This window comes from Nilaparvata lugens, chromosome 5 (assembly GCF_014356525.2).
Source record: "Nilaparvata lugens isolate BPH chromosome 5, ASM1435652v1, whole genome shotgun sequence".
Lineage (NCBI taxonomy): Eukaryota > Metazoa > Arthropoda > Insecta > Hemiptera > Delphacidae > Nilaparvata > Nilaparvata lugens.
In genome coordinates this window covers 73996276-74017611 of record NC_052508.1, presented here as the reverse complement: position 1 = coordinate 74017611, position 21336 = coordinate 73996276, and the positions used below count along the sequence as shown (strand labels likewise).

General features: G+C 35.6%; 2 protein-coding genes across 3 annotated transcripts in view; both read right to left on the bottom strand.

Annotated features, from left to right (window-relative positions):
• Nucleotides 1-1463: 1463 nt before the first annotated feature.
• LOC120351668 lies at nt 1464-20863 on the bottom strand. Its single transcript, XM_039429609.1, has 9 exons — nt 20765-20863; nt 19329-19800; nt 16987-17026; nt 15059-15220; nt 11274-11474; nt 10996-11090; nt 7740-7847; nt 4910-5067; nt 1464-1883 (listed from the first exon to the last, which is right to left on the bottom strand). The coding sequence occupies exons 1-9, from the start codon at nt 20861-20863 to the stop codon at nt 1806-1808; spliced, it is 1413 nt and encodes a 470-aa protein (XP_039285543.1). The 3' UTR covers nt 1464-1805.
• Nucleotides 20778-21336, bottom strand: part of LOC120351518 — a 57558-nt gene continuing 56999 nt past the window's right edge. For both annotated transcript variants that reach the window (XM_039429260.1, XM_039429261.1), the window contains exon 8: nt 20778-20908. The gene's annotated coding sequence lies outside the window, so the exon portion shown is untranslated. The remainder of the gene's footprint in view (nt 20909-21336) is intronic.

Below are 21336 nucleotides of genomic sequence, written 5' to 3'. Positions count from 1 at the left end.
CTGATTCGTTGACATGACATGGTATATCATAATATTCAAAATTAATAATTATTTTAAAGTTTTAAGTAATTAGTGAGTGTTATTCTGTTACCTATTCAATTTGGTTTGTAAACCTTCTAAATTAGAACTTTTTCGTTTCAAAATATTTGGACTTAAAATTGGACCTGAATTCAAGTGTATGGGACATAACCTACTTTTTGGACTATTTATAGTGTATAAATCAAAATTCGGAGAAGAAATCGTTTTTGGAATGTGCCTGTTAGTCCTTCCCCAATCATTTTGAAGAATTGTGTCCTGTTTATCAATAAATAAATATCGAGCGAAGCACGGTGGCCCGATATTAATCATTAATTAATAAATAACTATGGGTCGGATATAAATGATCCAGACACCAATAGAAAGGAGCCATTCTCCCTGTTGATTTGATATAAAATCGACGCCCAATGATTCTAAGAGAAGTGATATTGAAAAGTAAAACAAATCTTCGCGATGTTTCCAATTTTATCATAAAATTTAAATTTATAAAATCTGCACATTGTGTCAAAAGTTATGAGTGTTTGAAATTTTTGATCCTTGAGGTGTCCTTAACTGCGCCTCTCCACTAGGAAATACTGAAATGAAGTGCATCTAACGGGTGATTCTCATAGAACATAATCTCATGAACTTATGTAATTGTGCGAAATATCAATGAGAGGACAATGTAGTTGGTGATGATGGTTGAAGCTGAAAATTAGGTGTTTTTCACAATACAAATACAAGGAGCGTTGTTGTTAGGTGTACCTGGAAATCTATATGAGATAAAGCGCTCTACCTGATCTCAGATTGTAGAGCACAAAAATACGCCCTGAGGGATTATGGATGTGTCGATCACCAACGGCTGTCACATCCAACCAAAATAACACCCACACCTTAAACTTGAAGTGTTTTGTAACACAATTACACCTTTCTCAATTCTGTAAGTAGTTTCAATAAAATATTTATGTGCTTTCAAAGTTGTAAAGTCTTTTTATGATCACTCTGTTTAATGAAACCATAGAGAAACAATAGCCTAAGTAGATATCCCGTGGTATAGGACGTTTATGTCGCAACTTCTACTGTTATCTAAAGCCGATAGTCCACGTAGTTCTTTCCCGTGAAGCTGTGTGACGCTCGTAGTCTCTCATACTGTGCCGTTCATACACTCTCACCCCAACAAAACAGTAAAAATCGACAATAATCGACAGTAGTAGGCTTGAAATAACAGTAAAAGTTGCAACATAAACGCCCCATGTTATGAGATATCGATGGAATTAAATAGAGAATGCATTTATTCAAATGCTAACTAATATATAATTATTATTGAACGAAAATCCTAAATAAATGCTGCAAATCACCCCGAAGACTAATTTTTGGATAGTAGTTCTCAACGAATTTCCATCTAGCTGTTAGCCCTGTTGTCAATGTCTGCAGTAGCAGAAGTCTTCGGGGTGATTTGCAGCATTTATTTAGGATTTTCGTTCAATAATAATTATGAGATATCTATTTACGCTATTGTTTCTCTATGATGAAACTTTCAAGAGATATAGTCCTTACAAGCCAATAACACATTTCAATAAAACGTTTCTGTCTATAATTGATTAAAGTTAGAGATTTTTATAAAACTATCTACAAAATTAATAACAATAGTCTTCATGTTTTTACAAGGTTCGTGTGAAGGAAGAATTCTATATGAGATAGATGAGTTCTGAAGAATGATTATTTCTTGTGAATTGAATGTCGTTAAGGCAGTTGGATTCCGTTTGTGATATAGCTATCACTATGAAATTCTAAGATCTTGAAGACACCTCGGAGTAAGGGGTCTGACACCTCGATATGTCCCACTCGTGTTGTTTTTGGGATAGACCCTGAAAAAAATTAACAAATCTTGAAAATGGGTAATTTATATATTTTGAAAAGTTACAAAAATGATTGATCAACAAAAAATCAGGAAGTACTGTTTTAATTGACCGAGCGAAGTGAGGTCTAAAGCCGCGTCCACACTATGTCGATCGACTCTGTCGACCCGGTCGATCGATAAAGTCGCTCGACACCTTCGACTGTGTCAACTCGACAAAATTGCCTTAGTACATGTGGACGAGTCGACCGACAACCATCATCAATTTTCATACATAATCGAGTGTTTTATTTTAAATATAAATCGAGTTTTTATATAAAATGAGTGATGATGAAGATGCTTGAGCAGCGGCTTCTGCTGCAATTCTTATTGCCATCTTGGGAAGCCAAAAAGATAGTCACCCGCGGAGATTTTGGTACGGCCTAGCCTTGTTCGAGGCAGAAAAACGTATAGTACGGAGGAATTTATGGAAGATGAGGTTGACGAATATTAAATCTAGAATATAGATGTGACGCGGGCTTTTATAGGCGTCATCAGCGCCAGTCCCGGTCTTCCTCGACTCGCTCTCTTTCTTTCTCCCTTTCAAATTGACTTTGCAAATTTCTAATTTTCTTTTCCACCTCCACTTTTCAATGCCAAATGACACCGCAATTTCCACCAAACCATCATGCCGTTGTTTCTGTTTTTATAGTCAACTCACTTGAATCCCATAAGTAAAACGATCACGGTACATTTCAATAAAATTCAACGTTTGGGTATCACTCCAATTCATTTTCAATAAAAATGTAAGCACTTGAACAACAGTATAGCACTATTCTATTTTTTAAAACGGCAGTGACAAGATCAACACGTCCACACTGGTGCCTTCGACTCGACTGTCTTTGATCCGGACCGACCTGATTCGGGTTGTGTTCGACTCGACTCGACAGCGCTCAACAATGTCTAGCGACACGTCCAGACTTGTTCGACATTGTCGATCGACTTTGTTGATCGGTGTCGATCGACATAGTGTGGACGCGGCTTAAGATTCAAGTCGACGGTTTCGCATTTCTCTTTATGTTTATATTTATTTATGTTCCGCATTTACGGCGAAACGCGGCAATAGATTTTCATGAAATGTGACAGGTATGTTCCTTTCTGAATTTCGCCTGGACGTATATTTAAGGTTTTTTATGAAATTTTGCATTCTTATTTATCAATGAACTGCAAAATGTTCTGATAACAATTTCCAAACCAGTAATTAAAAACCATCTTGCATTGTTGGACGTTATCTTATCTTTAGCGGTTGGTGTAAAATACAAAAGGAAAAGGAGTCTCCTTCGAACGCCAATATTACCGTAAAAATCATACTATAGAATTATTCATAATAAATCAGCTGTTGAGTGGATTATTAATTGCATTGCATGCAATCTTAGAGCAGGTATTCTATATCTGGTCTAAGCATACAATTAATTAATTTATATATATAAAAGCGAAATGGCACTCACTCACTGACTGACTAACTGACTCACTCACTCACTCACTCACTCACTCGCAGAACTAAAATCTACCGGACCAAAAACGTTCAAATTGGTAGGTATGTTCAGTTGGCCCTTTAGAGGCGCACTAAGAAATATTTTTGCAATATTTAACTCTAAGGGTTGTTTTTAAGGTTCAAAGTTCGTCTTTTAGCATGTATATTCTTCTTCTCCCTATCTCTTAATTATAATTGAAATTTCCATATCATATGTTACTATAGAACTATAATCTAGATAGAGTTTCTTTTCGAAACAGTTGTTAACTGGCAACTGAATTAATAATTTTGTCAGGTTGGCATTAAGTTGAGTTGACTTTGTTAGGTTGGCACCAAGTTGAAGATTTAAATGCATTTATCGCGGAAAAATTGATTGGGCACTGCTACTTCAATCCTGGGAATATTATATTACTAGCCGTCAGGCTCGCTTCGCTCGCCATATCCGTTTAGTCTGGACCCCCGACCGGATTGTCCTAACATATGATAAAAATGCTCAAATGAAAAATTCAGGCGAGCGAAGCGAGCCTGCTGATCTTATTCTTGGACGATCCAGTCGGGGGTCCAGGGGGCGGAGCCCCCTGGCTAGACGGATATGGCGAGCGAAGCGAGCCTGACGGCTAGTATCTCAATGTAACTTAGTGAAAAACCAGCTGTCGTGTGGACTATCCATTGCATGCAATCACGGTATTTAGAGGAAATATCTTCTTCTATATACCGTGGCATGCAATGACGCATGCAATTAATAACTGAAAGTAAACATACGGTAGTATCAATTTTCTCTCAACCTTTCTCTGCTTTCAACTCGAGCTGACCTGTTGCAATACCTCCGTAAACAAAGCCGTAGTGCATTCTGGTGACGTCATCACAGGTAGGGCCACTCACCAGCTCCTACACTAATAAAAAGCTAAAATATTAAAGATAAAAAGATAATAAAAACTGATACAGATCAGCTGAAATCAACAAATGTGAGTTGGTGTTTTTATTGGTGTAGGAAGTGGTGAGCAGCCCTACCTGTGCTGACGTCACCAGAATGCACTATGGCTTTGTTTACGGAGGTAGTGCCTGTTGCCAGTATGTCTTGAAGGAGATTAGCTTTTGATGCCATTTTTTATACACCAACCCCAACAGCCATTCGCCGTTTTCACAGCGATATCTCGCCGACACGACATACAGACACGATTTACTCTGATGGACATTATAAAGCTGCGTTTACACCAAAGTTATTAACAAAATGTTTATTTTTCCGTCCATATAGATTCTATTAGATTGAACGGAACTTGATAAACACATCTCATGTGTATGATAAGTTATGTTCAATCTAATAGAATCTATAAGGACGGAGAAATAAACATTTTGTTAATAACTTTGGTGTAAACGCGGCTTTAGAGGAGGCTGTGGTTTATAACTGCACGAGGTCTACTGTTCACAAAACTACTAGTATCTGTGATTCTGATTATTCAAGAACCTGTCACTCTGTTTATGAAATAGAGTTTTTGCTACAATTAAAAAACTAACTCATTTACCTGGCGCAACGAGGTGAGCTGATTAAGGACGTCTCTCACTGAGACGATCTCCGTTTTTTCATGATTGACAACATTTTCTTCCAAATTCATTTTCGGCTGCTGCAGCTGGACCCTGTTCAACATTCTCTGTCGCAGATGATTACTATGCATTACAGCTCCTGGAATTAAGGAAAATATGTATGTTCAAGAAAATTGCTTACTCTAATATGTGATGTTTCCTATTTTACTGATAATAATGTGAAATATTCCTTTTATGTTTGGTTTTGAAGCATATAAATTTAAAAATCTACTTGTGAAAATTTAGTGAAGTGGACAACTACAAGACTTAACCTATTTCGAACTATGTGTAACCTTATATCTAAATTTGGGAGAGGAATAGCACAAGGTTACCTTATTTTTTCTGTCCCTATCATTTTGATGATGTACTTATTGTATAAATCAATAAAGAATAGAAGGCCGAAACTAGTTGTTTTAAATGCTTTAAATGAAAGGGTATTTCATGTTTTTATATTATTTTTAATAATGTTATAAGTTATCACATAGTGTAGCAAGATTCTTAAAATGATTTTTTCTCATCGAGACGGGGGTGAATCAAGAATTCCTCATATTTCTCATTCAAGATTCAAGATTTCTTTATTGTGGAAAACATTTGTACAAATTCATAGCATCGTCATAAAATACACATGATAAATACAAAGTATTTACATTCAAAGAAATACAAATTCAAAACACAAGCATACAAACAGCACAAAATATACCCTCAAATTAGAAACTCCTCTTTCCTGTATGGACATATTTGAATGAAACTAGTTTTTATGGCTCTCTTAAAATTACCCACATCTAGCTCCCTTAAATGTTCAGGAATCAAGCTTATTATAAGTATGGACATATTTGAATGAAACTAGTTTTTATGGCTCTCTTAAAATTACCCACATCTAGCTCCCTTAAATGTTCAGGAATTAATCTTATTATAAGCTCTCATACCAAACTCCTTGAAACAGTTCAATGTATTTGCATAATTGCACTGGTTCACTCTAAGAAATTCAGAATTTCTAGTGTAGGTTGTGAACGTTGCTATTTACAGAAATACTTGCTAAATTAGTTCTTACATACATAAAGATGTGTACAGATTTACGCGCCGCAAACATGAGCAATTCACTTTTAATTAGCCGACTATATCTGTATTTTTACAGAAACGGTGAGATACAGATATAAAAAGCTTGGCATCAGCTAAACATAAGCAATTCACTTTTAATCAGCTGATGCCAAGCTTTTTTATATCTGTATCTTACCGTTTCTGTAAAAATACAGATATAGTCAGCTGATTAAAAGTGAATTGCTCATGTTTGCGGCGCGTACATCTGTACACACCTTAAGACACTCAAGAATGTAAATAGCTGATACAGTCAGAATTTTGAATTCCTTGAATAAATCTTCACAATGAAACCGACTATTCACATTAGCAATGACTCTTACTGCCCGTTTTTGTAACACAAATAATTTTTTTACATTCGCATCATTACCCCAGGCAACCACACCATAATACAAATGAGAATGAAAATAAGCAAAATACTCTGAAATTAAAACACTCTCATCAACAATGAACTTCAATCTATTTAACATAAAAATTCCCTTCGACAGTTTGCCACATAATATTTTGATGTGTAAGTCCAATTTCAAATTTAGAAAATAATCATCCATGCAGAAGCACTTTTAGAGATCTTAGGCTGCTCACCCTACCATCCATTTATATCTATCGCGTCCTACTTTTCACTGCAGATAGAATTGGTACATTAAAACATAATTCAGATGTTCATAAATATTTTACACGTGGTACAAGAAATCCATTCATTGAACATCATAGGTTAAAATTTTCAGATAAGAGTCCGATTGTTTATGGCTTGCAACTTTTCAGCAAGCTGCCTAAAAATTTGTCAAAGTCAAGTAGGCCTAATTTTAAAAGAGATTTGTATGCATTTCTGGTTGACAAGGCATATTATAGTTTTGAAGAGTTTTTAAATTATAGGGTGTTATAATTTGTTCAACTGTAAAATTACAGTTACTTTTTGTATGTAAAGTGTAGAAGAATGTTATAATTTATGTGACGTGCAATATTTATGTAAGCTTCTGTTATTCTATTTATTTATTTCATGTATTTTTCAATACCTGTTGACATGGCCAGTTGTAAAGTGTTTTGGCTTAATAAAATTGAATTGAATTTGAATTAAATTGCTTTGAACTGTTATACCAAGAAACTTTGCATTGTCAGGTTGTAATCTAAATCCAAATTCCAAGAGTTGAGTTTACAGGTTTACATTTTACAGGGTAAAGTATAATATTCTTAATCTGTGTTTACTACAGTGTGTTTTATCAACAAACTGTCAAATAATTTTTAGTAGCTAAACTAGGCCCCTGCTAATGGCCAGCATAGCTTTAAACAGTGAAAACATAAAATGGCCTTCAAAGAATACATGGAGGAAGCCAAATCGACAGGAACGTCGATAGCAAAGAATATTATCATAGAGAAACGATAGCATAAGTAGATATCCCATGGTATAGGGCGTTTATGTCGCAACTTTTACTGTTATCCCAAGCCGATAGTTCACGTAGTTCTTTCCCATGCAGCTGTGTGACGCTGATAGTCTCTCAAGTTGTGCCGTTCATACAATCTCACCCCAAAAAAACAGTAAAAATTGACAATAATCGACAGTAATCGGCTTGAGATAACAGTAAAAGTTGCGACATAAATTCCCTATACCATGGGATATCTACTTACGCTATTGTTTCTCTATGATATTATCCTCAATTACATTTATATTGTAGAGCTCACCTTTCACAGAAATGTATCTAGGCCTTCCAGCTGATGACTTTCTTATGCTACCTACTTTCTGGATCACTTGCAAACGGGGTGTTGTGGTACCTCGACTCACTGATATACCTGTCAATCAATACAAAACATCACTAAATTATCTAAAGTTTCACTATCTGTTCAAAAAAATTAATCTCGCCTTCAATAATTCAGTACTAACAATGCTAAGTTGAGCTGGACTCGCAGACAACAGTGAAAATATAATTTCCAGACTGAAAATCTACTTTGTGAAAATAATCAAGAACTGGAAATTTTGTGAAGTGAACAACTACAGAACTTAGCCTATTTCAGACTATGTGTAACCTTTTCTAAATTTGGGAGAGGAATAGCACAAGGTTACTTCATTCTTTCTCTCCCTATCATTTTGATAATGTACTTATTGTATGAATCAATAGAGTTGTAAATTGAACTATTCTCATTCAGCCCGGCCGAGCTTGTATGAATAATCCTATTAAAACCCATGTAAATTATATTTTCACTGTTCACTGTTCTGTGGAAATCCAGCTGTATACACATTCATAAAACAAATTGATGCCAAAGAAAAAATTATTATTTGTACAGTTAGGTCCACGTTATAACGGCAGTGTTTGATTAGCAATGGTATTGCTATCCTAGTCTCTCATTCAACAAAGCGGATAGCGCTATCTCTTTCTCGCTTCGCTCTGTTGCCAGATCGTCTTTTAACAATGTAGAATTAATAATTCATCAACAAAATATTTTATCATAATGGAAATTAATTATGAAATCATTAAAAAATATCATTTCTTGCGTAATGAAATGTAATTGATTATTTTGAACGAGAATGAACAGTTAATATTACATAAATAAACCTGTATCAGCTATCGTCCATAGAAGGCATTGACAAGACAGAGGATCGGCAACGTTGTTTTGCTATCTTTCTCCACTGCCATTATAACGTGGACCTCACTATAGTGTGAAGGTCAACTAGAGTAACTGTATTAAAAGTGATGAAGAAGATGATCTTACTGCGGTGATTCTGTCAAATTTGTCAACTACGAATAAAATTCAAATTTTAAGGGTACCGTAAGCTTTTCGAGTTGTGAGTGTGGACAGAGAGTATAGAATATATACTTATCATAGAGACTGTATGTAGCCTACATTATAAATAAAAATAGAAATCTAAGTACTTTTTTAAAAATAATTACAACATGTAGGCCTACATGTAAAGTGTACTTAGATTTATATTTTTATTTATATTCAAGATTATAGCCCTAACTTGAAAAAAACAGAGTATACATTCTATACTTTCTGAGTGTAGGTAGTTATTATTGAAGGCCTACTCGCTTTGAACAACATGGCTTACCTGCTTCTTGTCAGAAAATGATGGCTTTAAGGGAAAAGAAATGTAAGGAATCAGCTTCTATTTTTCAATTAAAATCTTCTCTGTTATGACCTACACTACTAAATTTGTGAACTGATATTACTGTGTTGGTGGAGAAAGTGATAGAGTGTAGGCTGATCATGCACTGTCTACTTATTGATTTAATTATTAGACTATTTATTTAAATATAGACTATTTAACATTTAATTATTAGACTATTAATTATTCATTTGTCGACATAATTAATTACAGATCATAAATATTATTAATAGGTCTATAATTGGGATTAAAACAGGCTTGGCCCAAACTATTCTACTCTCAAATAAATTGAAAAAAATTGAAAAAATAAATTGACGAATTGACAGATTCTTGGCTATATTCAAGAAAATCTAGAACAAGTGAAGGCCCTATCATGCACTCTCTACTTATTGATTTAATTATTAGACTATTTATTTATTTATATATCCCTGTACACTATTTAATTATTAGACTATTCATTATTTATTTGTTGACATAATTACAGATCATAAATAATTAATTATGAATATGATTATGATTGAACAACAGGCTTGGCACAAAACTATTCTACTCTCAAATAAATTGTAAAAAATTGAAAAAAAAATTGGTGAATTGACAGATTCTTGGCTATATTCAAGAAAATCTAGAACAAATTCTGTATTCTAGATTCCTTGGTTATATCCATATGATACCGTATTGAAAGTTTTCTTATAATAATTCCTAGGTTTATCTATAGAATGTTTAGTTTTAAAAATGAATTTACAAATTTGAAAATTGATAGGAATAAATTGAAAAGCATAATAAAGTTGACATGAGATCATTAAAATTTTATTCATACTGGGTGGGCTACATAGATACAAATTCGTGTGAGTTTTACATTGAAGGGAAGAAAAGATTATAATATAGCATTGCTAACTAACATTAATATAACTCTGTCATCTACTTTTAATAGAATTTGTGGTTTTGACTATTTTTCAGTCTTTTTATTTAATACTAGATTACCCGGCGAATTTCGTACCGCCAAAAACTCAATGTATCTCATGTCACACTTGACTTTATTTGGTGAATCATGAAATTTTTCTGACAATCAATATTTTTATTCACATTTCAATACGGACTTACTATGTGCTTAAAACTACCGTTTTAATACCAGTAAACAATTTTATCACAGAGTGACGTGTTTCTTACAGCTGGTAAGTTCATATGCTAAATCATATTATCACATTATGATCTTGAATCATGATAATCTTCCCGTTCTACGTTAGCCGTTCGGCCGACAATTTCGAAAACATAGGTCTGTAAAATTGATTAATTTATAATTACTATTAGCCCCCCCCTATTAAAATTTCTGGTCAGAAACCATCCTCAATATTCGCACAACATATCCCCATAGTTTCATGCCGTTCTGTCAAGTAGTTTACGAGTCTACAGGGAACAAACAAACTAACAAACGAACAAACTAACACACAAACAGACATTCATTTTTATACATAGAGATTTTGACATCTTATGAGACCAGCCACCCCAAATTACTTGAGAGAGAATCATGAGTTTGTTATTCAAGCACGTTTGATCTGGGAGACTGAAATCCAAATAATAAATTCATTAATTCATGGATACAATCACGAATCATATTAATATGATAAGGGAGGAACAGCAGGCTTGGCCCAAAACTATTCAATTTCCAAATTTTAATAATGAATAAAATGACCAAAAATTAGGTTATGTTTCTATAATGGATGAGAAACATTAGGCATCAAAGACAAATGAGTCCTGAGAAATAGATCCTGAGAATAGATTATGTATTGCTAGTGACATTGCTCAAAGAACAATATATTATTATCAGTTATAAGTTACCTGTTATAGAAGGGCTGTTGGACGTGATACTCTTATGAGTTGTTTCCGAGTGGTGGCTGCTATTGAAAACCGAGTGTTTTCCTGGAGAAGGGGACCTGAAAATGATCACAATCATCTCAGAATTAATTCAATCTATTATTTCTTCCAGTAAGTTATCAGTTTTTGTAAATAAATAAATAAATTAATGAAAGAATGAATGAATAAATAAATAAATTTATTAATGATACTACTAGTTATTATAGAGCTAGAATGATTGGAATTGGAATAGGCTTACAGACCTGCTTGTCTCCTGGCTAGTATTGCGACCCCGTGTGACTCTGCTGTTGTTGACGATTCGCCGGAACCTATAAGGATCGCGGTCACTCTGCTTGATGTACTGCATTTCGGGTCTGTTGACGCCCCATTTGGGGCGGTCCTCCAGGCGTGGCGGTTGCTGGCTCCTACTGTAACGCAGTGGAAGCTTATTGTTGCGTTCGCATCTGTAATCACAAATTGGTGAAATTACAATCAAAATCAGCTTTCATAGCTTAAGCTCTGTAGTTTCCAAATCAACACAAATACACAAAAATCTGATGTGGCGCACTCACATAACTTTCCTTGCCGTTATGAAAATTGATCACCGGACGCTAGTGTTCCCGCGCATCTCAAGTCTACTATTCAAAGATTTGAGCCAGCTGGTGACAAGGCAATAGCGCTGGAGACACACGAGGTCTGCTATCTCTTCATAGTGAATAGAATCAACAGTTGCCAACAGTTTGCAGTTGGATAATCACATTTTATCGAATTTCAAGCTTATTTTTAATTTTAGGTGAAAATGTTACTGAACATTAATTGTAGAGATTCTCATGCTCAATCTTTTCACTCAATTTTTTTTGTTTGAATTGTATCTGAAGCCTGATAATTGAGAATCTAAAATAAACTTTGCATAGATGGGGCGGAGCTCCTGAAATTTTTACAGATATGGGACTTGTGACAGTTGATAGAACTTATCGATGACTATTCCAGGTATGAATTCGATCAAAATCGTTGGAGCCGTTTTTGAGAAAATCGCGAAAAACCCTGTTTTTGACAACATTTTTGCCATTTTAGCCGCCATCTTGAATCGCATTTGATTGAAATTGTTCGTGTCGGATCCTTATATTGTAAGGACCTTACGTTCCGAGTTTCAAGTCATTCCGTTGATTGGGAGATGAGATATCGTGTACACAGACGCACATACACTCATACACACACACACACACACACACACACACACACACATACAGACCAATACCCAAAAACCACTTTTTGGACTCAGGGAACCTTGAAATGTATAGAAATTTAAAAATTGGGGTACCTTAATTTTTTTCGGAAAGCAATACTTTCCTTACCTATGGTAATAGGGCAAGGAAAGTAAAACACCTACAGCATCATCCAGCATTTCAACGTTTAATCTACACAATGCGCAGGCCCCGGGCTTTGCTGAATGGCGCCCTGGGCAAATGTTCTACTGGCGTCCCCCTTATTACTGTAGGTAATGTAAAAACAAATAAACAATGTCACTTATATTTTATGGAGTGAATAACAAGAGATAACAAGATCACGTCTTTCAAACACAAAACTGTAGACCTATTCTTCAGACGATTTAAAGCGGAAAATCCTCTCTCTGCAGAGCAGTTGGTGACTGTTCTGCTTATAGAAAAATAGAATGCTTAGAAAAATATTCTAACAGCTACTTCAAGATTTGAGAAGGTAGATTTCAATTCATGTTCTATAGTTTTTTTCAAAAACGTCATGGATTCCACCAAGATCTTCCTGTTCTCCATACATTTTAAAGTGCAGATATTCTCAAATTCACTTCTAATATCATTAGAGTAGGAGGCATAAAGTTTGCTTGCAGCTTGTGATATGGTTTTTGAACAAGAGCAGAGAGTATGGTACTTAAATCTTAAGAGTTAAATTTTCAAAAGAGATATCAGCTTATGAATTCTCATGTTCCTTACTATTTACATTTTAAATTTCCAGTAGCCTGTATTATATTTACATGTTCAGTTCTATGTATTTTTGAAAATCTTGTGTCAGATATTTTTAGAGGTTAGGCCTATTTTGATTCTCCAAATTATTTCCGTCATTTGCGCCCTCAAGAATTTGGTAAATGCCCAGTCTGCCCATTTATAGCCAGGGGCCGGATAATACGTTCCGTTCAGATCTACAATCACGAATACGTACAATATTGCAATAGAGAGTTAGCTTAGACCTAACATAAGAATTAGCATTCATAATACTTATTTCATTTCATAATTTCTTCATTCATAAATTTGTACAATGGATGCAATGAATAGTTTCACTTAGTTCCCAAATCAGTACGAATATAGGTTACTTTAATTCATGGAATCCATGAATTAAATGAACATCATGGATTTTTGCAAAACTGGTCAAGAATTTGAATCGCTCAAACTTTCAGGAATGATAGTACTTGACGAGAGGAATAATAATATGTCAACACATTGGCAAAATTCACTCCTATTCTTGAGTTATAAGCATTTGAAGATCAGTGATTTTTCTGATCTGAAAGTGGAGGTAAGATTTTCTGTTTGAGTGAATAACTCACCCTGTATTGTAGCGAAACATCTCATATTATAGCACAACACTTGTTAGGTCAACCTCTATCCATAGCCCGAATATCATCCAAATCTGGGAGATATGAATTTTCATAGATTCCATGAGTTATCATGGTTTTTTGCAGAAATAATCAACAATTAAAATCGCTCAAACACTCAGGAATGATAGTACTTGACGAGAGAAACAATAATATGTCATCACATTGGCGAAATTCACGGCTATTCTTGAGTTATAAGCATTTGAAGATGAGTGATTTTTCTGATCTGAGAGTGTAGGTAAGTTATATACTAAACTAGTATATAAACGAGTTCATATACTAAACTCAATTGAAGTTCGTCCAAGATCTAAGACTCATGATCTAAGATCTAAGATATAAGATCCAACGTTCAAGTTTCCAGGATCTTGAAAACACAGGGTCTAAACTAGGTACAACAAAAATATTTTATAGTTTTGTAACTTAACTCGATTCTTGTTCGTCCAAGATCCAAGACCCAAGATCTAAGATCTAAGACAATGGACGCCAAACTTAAGAGCCTGTGAGCTAGAATAGCATTTATAAATGTTCTAGTGAGCTACCAAGGAGTATTAGACTGAAGAAAGTAGGTATGAAAAATGAAATTTTCACACTTTTATTGCCTCTAAAGATACATTTTTAGTGTTGTAATTTACTTATCTCATAGCAAAAAGTATAACAGAAGTTGAAATGTACATTTCAATGAGAGCGGTAGAACTCTTTTTGGTCATCAAGTATTTTCTTGATGTTTGGAGTGTACGTTGTAGCCACCATTCTGAAGCAGTTGTCCAAATGTTCATCAGTCAGTCTGTTCCTATATCGATTTTTTATGAATTTCATACCTACTTGAAAAAGATGCTTCGCACAAGTAAATAGAGCTGAACATGGCTTTCAACCTCAATGCAACTTGAATAATATTTGGATATTTTTTCTTTGGGGACTTGAGGGCGAATATTCATAGTTTAAGAAAGTGATCTGAGAGACAGATCATTTTGAAGCCTGATCTCCACCAAAATGTTTTACAACAAAAGCTGCAAAATATTCTGCATAGATCTCTACAAAAGAGAGTTGATGAATTGTACCATATTTGATATGCTTTTAAAATCTTGAAATCGTTGATCAAACTGTTCTCTCAAATCTGAAAGAATCGTAACGTATTCTTTGTTATTGCTGCAGTGCTGTGGAGGATTTTTCTCGTCATTGATTCTCTTCAGACTGAGAAAGTGTTTATATTCAAACTGGACGACATTCTTTTGCACGAGCATTTCTGTGAGCTACCAAAAACCGCCCCACGAGCTACCGGTAGCTCGCGATCGACTGTTTGGCGACCACCGATCTAAGATACAAGATGCAACGTCCAAGTCTCTTGGAAACACAGGGTCTAAACTGGGTACCGTACAACAAAAATATTTTATCATGAGAAAATACAGTTTTTATATATTCTCTTACTTGTTAAGGAAGGTTTGGGTTGCTTTTTCTACGGCTCGCTGGCGTGTTCGGAATTTGCTGGGCGTGAGGAGCCTCCCAGGCGAGGGTATCACAGACAGCTGGTTGCGGAGATCTCCTGCGGCGAAAGAACTATCCCAATTGAAGTTGAAACTGAAGAACTTTCTTCACTTTCTGCAAAAATTTCAACAGAGAGAAATAAGCATGAATATAAAAAAATGGGAAACATTTCAACTTGAAAATGACCTAAGTTATGGTCATAGTTATTTGTGCAACTAGTGCGCAAAGTGACAGTTTGCTGCACCGAAAGAAACGTTTACGCCCGAGCCGTAGGCGAGGGCGGAATGGTTTCTTGAGTGCCAGCAGCAGAGGAACTTTGCGCACGTATTTCACATTAAGTTTTTCCTACAGTTACCATTGAATATGAAAAGTGGGTAATTATGGGTAAAATTGCCTGAAATGCATCAAATGTTTTTCTGTGTAATTTATTATTGATAAAAACCTTAATTTATTGCCAAATTGAATAAAAATGTTGTCCTTGGTTATAATATATAATGTAATAATTAGCGCGTTGTGCTTCGTTGCACCTCTGCTCACTATAGCAGCCCAGTCACTGTTACCAACTTCATTTTGATTTGCTGCACTGTTGCTCCATATAACCTACTAAGTATTTTGCGTTGCCATGTTGCAAATCTGGAGTGCAGAAAAAGTTTTCCCGCACTAGGGCGGAAAAGTGATTCTTTGCGTTCTGTAATCAGTGCAGCAATGGCCACTTTTCAACGTAACTGTAGGAAAAAACTATTTCATTTCATTTCATTTATTTATCGTCACATTACATCAATTTTTGAGTAACACTCATTTGACTGGTGACATGTCAATACTAGAACAAATTATATTTAAAAGACTTAGTTCTAACTTCTTGAAAGTAAAATAAATAAATACACTCTATGATGTATCTCATCAAATTCACATGGAAATGAAAGTCACAAAAAGTTAAGTTACACTCTACAGCCCCTTTTCACAAATTAAAATTCGGCAGCAGAGTATAGGGCTTTCTCTACTAGCATTTTTCTGACTGTTAGTTTGAATTGTTTATTGAATCTAGATTTCTGATGGCTGCAGGTAATTTATTAAAATAACGTATTCCAGAGTAGAATGGAGTTTTTTCTAGAGCTGTGTGCCTATGTACTGGAAAAGCAATGAGACTACTATTACGTGTATTATACCCGTGATTATCTGTGCAGAATTGAAATTTATCTAAATTCTGTTTAACAAAAACCAACAATTGATAGATATAAATAGATGGTAGCGTTAGAATGTTTAGGTTTTTGAAGAATGCTTTGCAAGAATCTCTTGATCTCAATCCACAAATGACTCTTGGATTATAAAAATTTTACCGCTATCAACAGAATTTCCCCAGAAAATGGTTCCATAGCTTAGATATGAGTAGACATATGCGTAGTAGACGGCCAATAGGATGCTTTTGTCTATAGTGAGGTCCACGTTATAATGGCAGTGGAAAAGGATAGGAGAGCAGCGTTGCTGATTCTCTGTCTTGCCAGATAATATTTCTACATTGTTGAATAACGATCTGGTTGCGGTGTGGAGCTAGAGAAGGATAGCGCTGTCTGCTTTGTCGAATGGTAGACAAGGATAGCAACACCAACGTTGATCAAATACTGCCATTATAACATGGACCGCACTATAGTCGTAATATTTTAAATAATAAAGGGTACTTCAAGTTTCCATATTGCTTTTATTAAAAAAAATGGATATGAATTTTTTTATGTCTTTGAATAATACAACAATTGAATACAATCATGGTTTCAGATTCATGTACCTGAAAGAAGCATGTAAATTGCTTTAATTTTGACAACTAAGTAGCAAGTTTGTTAGCAAATTCATTAATTTAAAACATGGTCAATTCTTACTTTAAAAACTCAAAGTAAAAATCAAAGTACATTTCATAATCTGAAAAGAAGACACATAAAAACAACTACAATAATAGCCACTCAATACATAAACCTGTTGTTTTACCTGGATTATATTTGCATGTGAATAAATTAATAAATCTAGTTAGAATACACACTATCCTATTATATTAAGCGAGCAATTTTTGTATTTATTCATGTATGTACTCGCGCTTCGCGCTCGGCAGGGGGCTTCGCCCCCTGCACCCTCAGTAGAGTGGGTTAGCAGCCTCCGCGCTTCGCCCGCCCAATTGCCTGTAATGACTTTATAGAGTTGGATAGCAGCCTCTGCGCTTCGCGCTCCGGCTGAGAGGTATGTCTAACGGATCTCGAAAACGGCTCTACCGATTTTCACGAAATTTGGAACATATTAGGTTTATGATATAGAAATTCGATTGCACTAGGTCTCATCCCTGGGAAAACTCGATAAAGGACATTGGAAGGATAATAATTTCTCAAATTTAGTTCAATATAATATTTTTCATAATTTAGTTTATCGATTTTAAATTCAGCGAATCGCCAGGACCTCATAAACACAGGCTTAAGCCTACATGTGAGTCTCCCACAACGTAAGGGTTATACTGTATAAATGTACTGTGACTGTACTGTATTATTTGTAAATTGTGAGAATAAATTGATTTGAATTATTCATCCTGGGATGCACCAGAGAGGACAGGCTTTATAATATCAATATCCGTAGAGAGCTCAAGGTGATCTCTATACCTCAACAAGTTGATCCGTGTTTCGGATGGACACGTTAAGCCGTCGGTCCCGGCTGCCTAAAAAGCAGTCGTTAGGTCATGTCAGAGGCCCTGAAATCGATCAGTTGCGACCTGAAAACTCTGACACCAGACCTGAGCCAGCAGGTCACTCGATATTATTATTATTATTATAACAAGTTGACGAGAATTGGCAACAGTGGAGAGAACACGTTGAGAGAATGGGAAACGGAAGAATCCCCGAAAGCTGCCATTGCTTACAAGCCAGAAGGGAGAAGTATTGGCAGACCAAGAGAAAGGTGGGAGAATGTTTGAAGGCGGAACAGGTACTAATGCCTACCCCTGTAACAAGGCGACGACGAAGACGATTATTCATCCTTGGAAAAACAGCTGATAATTTCGTCGTCTGTCGATAATGGAAGTGAGTGAGCGAGTGCATGTGTGTGGGACTGAGAGAAAATTATGACTCAGCTGTTGAACTATTTGCAATCAGGTACTTAACCAAAGTCGGTTGAATTTTAATCCTGATCAATTCCAGGAGAACCAATCAGAGAAGCCGTATTTTCAAAATGGTCTTCTCTGATTTGGATCACGTGAGATTAATCAGGATTAAAATTTAACCGGCTTTTGTGCAACCGGGCCTTTGTGGAAGAGATTTTTGTTTTCCACTGGGTATCTCAATCTCAATTAACTGTGATAAGATAGAACCTTTCTGTATAAACTATAAATATATTGTAATCTCCTCTTTCGTAATTTACCGAGCGAAGTGAGGTCTAAGATTCAAGTCGACGGTTTTGAATTACTCTTTATGTTTATATGTTTTTATGTTCCGCATTTACGGCGAAACGCGGCAATAGATTTCCATGAAATTTAAGAGGAGTATGTTCCTCTTTAAATTGCGCGACGACATATATACAAGGTCTTTCCTTGAAATTTTGCATTTCAAGGATAATACAAAAGGAAAAGGAGTCTCTTTCAAACGCCAATATTACCATAAAAATCAGAATATAGAATAATATTATTCATCATGCATAAGCTGTCGAGTGGATTATTAATTGCATGCAATGACGCATGCAATTAATATCCCCATGTAATTTGGTAAAAGATCAGCTGTCTTGTTGACTATTAATTGCAAGCGATGAGGCATGCGATATTGATAACTCAAAGTAGCTTATTATTTTCTCCCCTTTTCTCTGCTTTCAACTCGGTAAGCTTTTAATGATAGTAACATACCGTAGTTGTTTACAACAATATTATTAGCATCCTACTGATAATGATTAAAATTAATATTAATAATTATTGTCGATACAACATTTGAAACAGCCATTAGCTGTTTACACACCGATATCTTGCCGAAACGTCAGGACAGGACATAATTCCCTCTGGAGGCTGTAGTTTTTACTGCGCGAGGTCTACTGTTCACAGAACTACTAGTAAATTTTCTATGACTTTGTACTCCAGATCAAAGCTATCGGTCTCCCAATATTTACAATATACTAACTCCTAGAAGCAGATAGAAAATCTGAATTTATTTAGTGATCAACTCATTTTATCATGTTGTGATAATATTGAATCAGGACCAACCTTGTTCGGAGTGGTCAGCATGATCGTTGGGAGGTGGCTGCGACGCAAGAGGCGCGACTACAGCTGCAGCGACAACGGCAGCGATTGGTCGCTCATCATCGGCGACACGCGACACCGCTTTTCGTCGCTCGTCGTCAGCGACACGCGACATCGCTTCCCTCGCGTCATCAGCGTTGTTGTTATTGGTCAACTGCTGATTGCGATACTGTTCTTGAATCTTCAAATCTTGAATCTTGAATCTTGAATCTTGCTGATCGCAGCTACTGCTGACGCTGCTGCCGCTGCTGATGACGTCATTGTTGAGCGACTGCTGCTCGGTGATCTGAACTCGTCGCATCGACTCGTCCAAGTCGCTTGTCGCGTGTCGCTCTGACGCGTGCCGCCGTCGCTCGCGTATCTTGTCTTCACGCGCCAGCCGCTCTGCATTTTCTAACGCTTCGCGCATCGCCTGCGCTTTGCGCTCCTCTTTCTCCTAGAAATATAAATATAAAAATTTTCATATTATAATAATTAGTTTCTAAATGATATTTTGATTATATTTAAAGCTATCAAGTTTAAAATTTTAGAGCCAGCTCCGAAGCTCGGGATTTAGCTAATTTCTAGACTTTAAACATAGGTAAGGAAAGTATTGCTTTTCGAAAAAAATTAAGGTACCCCAATTTCTAAATTTCTTTACGTTTCAAGGCCCCCTGAGTCCAAAAAGTGGTTTTTTGGTATTGGTCTGTATGTGTGTCTGTGTACATGATATCTCATATCCCAATAAACGGAATGACTTGAAATTTGGAACTTAAGATCCTTACAATATAAGGATCCGACACGAACAATTTCGATCAAATGCAATTCAAGTTGGTGGCTAGAATGGCATCAATGTTGTCAAAATCAGGGTCTTTCGCAATTTTCTCGAAAACGGCTCCAACGAAAATTTATACCTAAAATTGTAATTGATGAGCTTTATCAACTGTCATAAGTCCCATATCTGTAAAAATTTTAGAAGCTCCTCCCCATCTATGCAAAGTTTGATTTTAGATTTCCAATTATCAGGTTTTAGATACAATTTAAACAAATATTTCAAGTGAGAAAGATCGAGCATGAAAATCTCTACAATATGTTCAGTAACATTTTCACCTAAAATTGAGAAGAAGCTTGAAATTCGAGAAAATGTTATTATTCAATTGGCAACTGTTGATTCTATTAAATCATTGACTTTGAAGAGATAGCAGACCTCGTGTGTCTCCAGCGTTATTGTCCTGTCACCAGCTGGCTCAGATCTTTGAATAGTAGACTTGAGATGCGCGTGAACACTAGCGTCAGGTGATAAATTTTCATAACGGCAAGGAAAGTTGTGTGAGTGCACCACACCAGATTTGTTTATGTTTTGAATGTGACTATAAATTGTTATGCTTGCTTTTGTTCATACTGATTATACCAACTCTTACCTCTTTATCTTTCTGTCTTCTTTGTTCATCTTCCAGTCTTTTCCTCTCCATTTCCTGTTGCTTTTTCATCCTCTCATCGGCCTTTCTCTCTTCTAACATCCGTTTTTCTTTCTCTTCTCTCCGTTTGCGTTCCCGCTCCTCCAGCTGATAACAAAGAATAATTCACGATTAATTTTAGAATGGTTCTCTAGATTTTCAATAGACTACATGCTTTTTTTAGTAAGACTAAATCTTTTTATTCAATCAACCCATATGCATTAACATCCTGTCCAAAATAATCTAGAATATTCAAGTCATAGTATTAATAGTGAGGTCCACGTTATAACGGCAGTGTTTGCTTAGCTATGGCTTGTCTATTATTCAACAAAGCAGATAGCGCTATCTTAATCTCGCTTTGCTCTATGGCCAGATCGTCTTTTGTCAATGTAGAATTGATAATTAATTAACAAATTATTTAATCTTGATTATGAGAATTCATTATAGAATTATTGAAAAATAGAATCTCTTGCTTAATAAACAAAAAATATGTGGAGGCAAACAGGTAAAACCCAAAACTTGCCACCTTGAAACAA